The 7,175-nt window shown below is 36.6% G+C and overlaps 2 protein-coding genes across 6 annotated transcripts; both read right to left on the bottom strand.

Annotated features, from left to right (window-relative positions):
• Window positions 1-866: 866 nt before the first annotated feature.
• On the bottom strand, window positions 867-3,151 carry LOC139115749 (uncharacterized). The gene is made up of 2 exons (XM_070678076.1): window positions 2,741-3,151; window positions 867-2,218 (listed from the first exon to the last, which is right to left on the bottom strand). Exons 1-2 carry the CDS (start codon window positions 3,134-3,136, stop codon window positions 2,069-2,071), a joined length of 546 nt encoding a protein of 181 aa, XP_070534177.1. The 5' UTR covers window positions 3,137-3,151; the 3' UTR covers window positions 867-2,068.
• Window positions 3,152-3,177: 26 nt separating this feature from the next.
• LOC139115747 (uncharacterized) lies at window positions 3,178-6,885 on the bottom strand. 5 transcript variants are annotated; one of them, XM_070678073.1, is made up of 3 exons: window positions 6,536-6,885; window positions 5,789-5,917; window positions 3,178-4,642 (listed from the first exon to the last, which is right to left on the bottom strand). In XM_070678073.1, exon 3 carries the CDS (start codon window positions 4,639-4,641, stop codon window positions 3,361-3,363), a length of 1,281 nt encoding a protein of 426 aa, XP_070534174.1. In that variant the 5' UTR covers window position 4,642; window positions 5,789-5,917; window positions 6,536-6,885; the 3' UTR covers window positions 3,178-3,360. The 5 variants fall into 5 exon arrangements, with proteins under 5 accessions (XP_070534174.1, XP_070534172.1, XP_070534176.1 ...); XM_070678071.1 differs by having other exon boundaries at window positions 5,789-5,895; XM_070678075.1 differs by having other exon boundaries at window positions 5,789-5,890.
• Between the last annotated feature and the right edge of the window lie 290 nt (window positions 6,886-7,175).

The raw sequence follows: 7,175 nt of genomic DNA, 5'->3' as shown, positions 1-7,175 counted from the left end.
CTAACAGTTGCGCAAAAAATGGTAACCCTCCCCAAAAGGCATGCGTGAAATTTCATGACCCCTCAATAATGCTTGTGCAAAAAATACTACGGAACTGTAATTTCTGTCCTATCCTTTTAGAGGGGATTCCGAAATTATAGCAAATCAGAAGAGGGGACATTGTTAGTTTGTCAGGGGGCCATTTGAAAAATCTGACAACTTTTTGGGATTTCAGAGGTGTTTGTGAATGCAGAATAATTTTAAATATACCGACTAAATATACAACGCGAATAGAATTGCATCGTAAATCAATCGTGTTGCAAGTGATCACCCTGGAAGTGCGAATGAAGCAAGAACAAATATCGGACGGTATTTACGAGGCAGCTGTGATATTTTCAATTTCGCCAGTCACTTCAAAAGGGATTTATGGAAAGTGTATCGATCGACATAATCAAACAACAGATATGAGTGAGGAATAATTAAAGAGGAATAGTCCCAGCATCTACACATTATTTCTGATGTGTGTGTACACAAAACAGCATAGACAACTTCAATGAATACGGGCAAGTTAGATTTCGGTTGACGTCACTGGCAGAAAACATGGAAAGTGTAAAAAAATATTTTGTTTGTTTTTCCTATGCGATCTTCGCTTCGAAAAGTTATCCTTAGCGAACTCTCTCTCCCTCTGTCTACTGACAAAGGGGTTATGTCATTCTAAAGAAATACATATGTGACAGTCACCAGTAGAAATCAAATGTTATGTCACTTTTATCAAAATAGAGTTTTTAACACAAATGGAAAGAACACTAACCAAATATTGTTTGTGCAAAGTTTCACAGTTTTATTTCATTAACTTCCATGTAAAATTTGCCTTTGAAAAAGCCATACAGAAATACTTACATTCACATCACTCCACTGTACAGTACCAGTACATCTTCAGCCACACATTCTGCACTGAGAGACATGTAAATTGATTGGCAATAGCAAAGTTGCATTTACAGTTATAGAATTACTATCACATGAAGAATGTTTTACTTGTACTGACATGAAAAAATTAAGATTCATGGATTTCTGTTTAAATTGGTTTCCATGGTAACGATTTTCAGATGGGAATAAGAAAAGAGTTGATGTACGAGTATTAAGCATGTGTGGAATTTACCCCTTCTCATAGGATTACATTTAGAATTGCTGGTTTACATGAACTTGAACTATTGTCATTTTCATGAAAATTTGCAGAAAAGGTCAGTCAAAAGAAATAAATAATAGTGATAAAATAAAATTGCATGGTCATCGCACTTAAGCTTGAGATAAACAGCATTCAATGATTTTGTCCATAGAAAAAGTGTGGGTGAAAAAATGATCACTCAGCATTTTTTCTCATAAATGTTGAAATTCATGGTCTTGTATCTCACAAACGAGTGCAATGACCCTCATAAATTATTACCCATTTTGATAATACTTTCAAAGAAGAATCCGAAACACAAAAATTTAGAGAAATGACAACACTTTCAATTTTACAGGTCGTATATTCTTCAGAGACTTCTTTGGGATTTCACAATGGAAACTAATTTTCCACAACAGTACATATGGCATTGCAGCAAAAACAGCCTTGAAAATTAAATAATTATGTAGCACTGTCATGGGTTCAGGTTTAAAACATACAATGCTTTATTATTACTAGTGGACAAACTTTTCAACTGAGCTTCATGACAATTTTAAATTTCCATGGAAACCAATTTTCTGCAACATCATCTGTGAAGCAAATACAGACATGGGTTCAGGTCAAAATGCCCAATGCTTCATATCATTATCACAAGTCCACATGTGAAAAAGACAGTCACTGTATACATCCCATATCAGTAGACAAACGAACAACTTATCTCTTATAATTTTACATTTCCATGGAAACAATTGTTCATTTCCATGGAAACTATTTTACTGCAACAGTATCCGTAAGGCGATTACAGACATGGGTTCAGGTCAAAATGTCCAATGGTTTCATATCATTATCACAAGTCCACTTGAGAAGAAAGACAGTCACTTTATATATTCCATAAAAGTGAGCAAAGTCACTGTCACTATGCACATATTATACTGGTCTGTCTGGTAGAAATGGCAGTCTTCTGTCTTCAGGTATCCATCTGTTGTACATGGTGATCAGATGTTGTCTCTTTGCTGTGGAGATAATATGGAGTTGACGGTATGCTACAGGTACACCATCTGCACTGGGGTCAATTACCTGGGAGAAAATATAAATGAAATATTATAAACAAAGTTGCCTGTTAATTTCATTTTCATAATATAAGAGGAAAATAATCAACACACAGACATGTTTAAAGTAAGGGTTTTTTAACAACTCCACAGATTCAATGGTATAATATCAGAAAAAACCTGACACAATTTACCAAATACACGAGCAAAGACAAGATCAAATATGTCAGATTATCTAGCCATGCAGAGCATGTCGTCTCATTAACAGTGAATAAATAGCTTTGTACAAACTGAATAACATAAAAATACCGTAAATGAGACGGATACACTCACATTTTTTTGCAGAATGGGTTTTAACACTATTATATATCAGAAAAAAATTAGATACAAAATCCAGATGCTTCTACGTAACAAATTTGATCAGTACTTCAAAAGATATACCTGTATTAAAGCATTTCTAAGTTATGCTAAATTTTGCTTGTTGTCAACTGACCTGTACCAGCTTATGGCTGCATATTTCAGAAGTTTAAGAGTAGTGCAGTATACTTACTATTTGAGGACTCTGCTGCCAATCTCCATCCCAGCACAGTGTTCTGACTTCGCATCTCACACTATTTGGTTGTCTGCAAGCTCTGATGTCATGCAACTGCTGGATACCAGGTAAGTCAGAATACTTTGATGTTATAACATCTCTCCATTCACTAATGTCATCTGCCCCTGACAGGTTATTTGCATTGCCATACATTCCGGCTATGTCTAGAAGTTCCGGCATGGTAAATACATCACTTACACGGTAAGTATGGGCAATACCGGCAAAAACCCAGTCTGGAATAAACTTTGTGTGGCCCGGTAGCATGAAGGAGGCTCTACAGGAGTTAAACCTTGATGTCATCTCTTGTAACCATCCACTGAGATATTTGTTTTTGTTGATAGCTGCATTATCCATGAAAACTTGGACATCTCCTACCAGTCTGTACTTAGTATTGATATGCCTGGTAAGTAGTGACAGAGTGTGGTCTGCACATTTTGGTCCAAGTCTCTCATCAAACAGGAAAATATGGGCCTGTCCAGTACAGTGATCAACGATACAACAAATGTCAACATTCAGTTTCATTTTGTAGTAGGTACTTGCTGGTTGAGCTGATCTACCCCAGTATGGTATCTGTTTAGTCATTTGAAATCGAGGGACAACACAGCAACAAAACTATCTTTAAGATCATCAAGTTCGGCCCTCTCATCAGCTGACAAATTGTCTTTATCTTCAAGCTGCCTTATTCTTTTACCTTGAGTGTAGCATTTGTTTACAGTGTCTTTGTAGTATCTGTATCCTTGCTGAGCCTGTTCTTTGTGTTTCTGTAATTCTTCTTCCACTGATTTCTTGTTATTTTCAAGTTTAGTCATTTCTTCTTCATCGGCATTTCCAGACTGAGTTTTTCTTCTCATGATGGCTGTAGTTGAGGAGATCCTTTGAAGCAATTCCTTGCAAGTATCACAGTAATCAGTTTGATGTGGCATAATCCCATGTTTTGGTCTGTGTCCATCTAGCCATCTTTTTGCAGAAGAGTTACTACATGTTGACTTGCCTTGTTCATTTTGTGTACGGTTAAACTCACCAACAACTGATGATTTCATTTTAATGTCAAAATTACTTTCATCAGGCTTTGGAGTATTAATCCTACTAAATTTGGGTGTGAAAAAGTACTCAACCAATGATGAATTAGATCTGCCATTGTGTTGACTGTTCATGTCAACAAAGCTGAGAAACTGTTCTTGTAGACCTGTCTTTGCGTGATTACTTGGTTTTCCAACCAGTCCATGTTGTGGTTTCTCTGCAACGACTTCCACTCTTTCATTTTCACCGACAGTGGACCACCACTGATGAAAGGTTTCTTGGACTGCACGTGGCATTATGACATTCTTTTCAAGTCTCTGATTGACAACTTCTTGCTTGGTGATTATTTTTGTGGGTTCCTGTTGTAGATTTCTTTTAACTTCTCGTAACTTTGCTAATCTTTCAGAACCTACTCCTAAAACTTGAACTACGCATGGTTGACAAAACTGATAATTCCCAAGTACATCAAACACATTTTCGAGGAGCCAGTCATTTTCTTTGCTGATGTTTCGATGATGCTTTTGTCTCTTCTTGGGATGTGGGTAACATGCTCGGCGTTTAAGGAGTTGATCAGCAGGATGTATAATGGATGTGAAACTCTCCTTAGCACTGTTGAGAATGGGGGAACACTTACTACATGGATATCTTGGAGCCTTTTCATTTCTATCAAGTTCTTGTAAATGTCTGGAAAGCTGTGGTTTTAACATGTATGCCCCTCTTGCAAATCCTTCCAAATAATTTTCTAACTGATTCTCACTTCTGATTTCTCTTGCAGATGGAGAAAAGTCTGAGTCTTGTGAACTCTTGTAGCTGGAGCACTGGGATTCCTCTTGTGACATACTGAAATATAAGAACAAAATAAAATCATTTTTTTCAGCTGTCTTGGAACTGACAAATAAGTATGCAATGATTAGCTGCCTAAGTTGATCATTTCATTAGCTAGTGTTGGTTCAGTTAGTTGACATCTCTTCAAATAAACATTATGTACAGTGAGAGCTTCAATCACAAGATGATACAGAAATGCTGATCTGGAATTGTGTCCAATTTGACTCTGTGTAATATAAGTATTGTCCGGGTGTATAAATCTGTTTACAAAATGTCTGGTATCATTCAATATACCACACAAATCTCCTGAATGAAATTACACTGCTGAAGTGTAAACATCAAGTAAAAGGTTTTGTGCTTGCACCTGTCATATATGTTATATTTGCTAAAAATGGTCTGCTACGTCAAAAATAACTTGAAATATATTTTCTACATCATATTTTATTACCATCTCACAGGAAATTCTGGTATATAATCAACAATGCAGACCTTTGTGACATGATATTTATATACAACAATGACACTTACTTTAAATGTGGACAGTAAGGACTTTAGGCAGCTATGGAAAACTATGCAATCAAATCTTAATGAGAATTTTTCTACGCAAAATAGGTAGGTGTAGCCTGCTAGCATGCTACAACTGTCAAGATTGAACTAAAGTGACAAAGTAATTGTACAGTAATTCAGCTAGCTATCAAATTACTGCTGTAAGTCAAAGCTGGGCATAAATGTTCTAGAATTCAGTCAATCAATTCATAAAGTAGAAATCTTTAACAAGGTTTTCTGACAGTAAAAAAAGGAACATGACCAAAATCTACTAAATATCTGCATCATCCACAGAAAATCTGAACACATGCTCTACCACAACAGAACTTACCTGCATGCCAGTTATCAAAACAAACAGTGACATAATTGATTTTACATTTTTAGTGTTTCAAAATCTTTCTATTATTTTAGTTCACTTTCTGATCAAGTCGCTTTTTATGAATTACTGCAAACAACATACAAATAAACCCAGGCCATCTTTATGAACTGAGTGCCAAGGCAATATAAACAGATTTTTTTTAAGTCTGAATAATGAGCAGTACTACTACTAGTTGAAACAAAACTCTAGCCCCCAATAATATTATCAGCTGTACAAACACAGACAAGTATACTCACGTTATTAGACTGCAGTGATGGGTCTGTTTGTGTTTTGACAACACAAACTGCAAGCTGGTCTGTTTATACTCTCGGACTGGATCATCCCATGGCAACCATTATCTACCCTGAAAGAAAACACATGCTAACCTAAACGAAAACACATAGTGATACAAATTATCGAAAATAAATTGGGTCGACACGCATCGAATGTCAATCATCCAAGCGAGTAGTCAATGGGGGCGCCATGCGCCGAGTCGGCATGTCGTCAAAATGAAGTGAAATCAGTCTATTTTCAAAGTTATGAATTTCATAGCTAGGTATGCGACAGACTGAGAAAATAATTCATAACGATAGCAGCCTAAACAAGCCTTAAACCAGTTTTAAACATGATTTAGGACGTCTTCACATATTAAATGTACACAAAAAAATCCGAGCCGAGCGAATGTGTTTAATATTGCTGTCACCTTCCTTTGTTTTGAACATGTGGGTTCGATAGCTATATGACCATGACGCGAAAACTCAGACTAATCTCGCTCATTTTCTTCTTGAAGTCAACAACATTGAATTTGTGTTCCGCAAGAGACATGATTACATGTGTTTGACGGCGACTGATCTTGGAAAGTGGCTCAGCTGTCACAAAATCAATACGTGAATCGAACATATCGAGAACGTGTTTCAGCAAAGGCTAGCTGAATTTCACCCGGTCTTGTTTTAATTTTATTGTTGGCGGTTGCAAATTACTATTAGCTGATTAAATATACGTACCTATTCAGCCTTCACTAAGGAAGAGCCATGTCCATGCCATAACTTCCATAAGGCCATGCCATTCCAATTCCGTACACATGCAGGTACATGTCAAATGACTCGAGGTCCATGACTGATCAATGTTGACATCATGTAAAACTTCCGGGGCACATAATGACATGACCTGAACTACGACCTCTGCTTGTTTCAACTACGTGCAATGCGGAACCTCTCCTTTACTTTCCATATTTTATTAACGTTCAAAACATACTAATGCTACATTTTTTGACATTTTTGAAATTATCTCAACAACGGAAGCAAGGACTACTTGCGTATTTGATCATCTACCATCCCAGCGTAGGTAGACATGTGCTTACGTACAGCGTACGCATACGAATGTTCAGTGCGCTATATCTCCGTTTGGAACAAGTGACATAATATTCGATTTCTACTGGTGACTGTCACATATGTTGTTCACTATAAACTGTCATATATGGACGTCACAACTGATTGACGTGGAGGAATAGCAAGCAGTAAATGCAACCTTTTACTTGTCACCTTTATGGTTGTTAAAATTCCACACAATGCATTTCTTCGACGTCAATAAATTACATTTTCAATTAATAAACGATAGGCTATCAGAAGTATCATTTCCGTAAAA

The sequence above is a fragment of the Ptychodera flava genome, chromosome 17 (assembly GCF_041260155.1).
Source record: "Ptychodera flava strain L36383 chromosome 17, AS_Pfla_20210202, whole genome shotgun sequence".
NCBI classification, from domain to species: Eukaryota; Metazoa; Hemichordata; class Enteropneusta; family Ptychoderidae; genus Ptychodera; species Ptychodera flava.
Note: the sequence above shows the minus strand (reverse complement) of the source record. Positions and strands in the feature narration are given on the sequence as shown.

Excerpts from the sequence above, each read along its gene's own strand:
- LOC139115749 (XM_070678076.1), bottom strand. The coding sequence starts at position 3,136 with ATGGATAATGCAGCTATCAACAAAAACAAATATCTCAGTGGATGGTTA. Across the intron at positions 2,219-2,740 it reads GGCAGCAGAGTCCTCAAATA|GTAATTGACCCCAGTGCAGA; the intron begins GTAAGTATACTG and ends ATTTTCTCCCAG.
- LOC139115747 (XM_070678072.1), bottom strand. The coding sequence starts at position 4,641 with ATGTCACAAGAGGAATCCCAGTGCTCCAGCTACAAGAGTTCACAAGAC.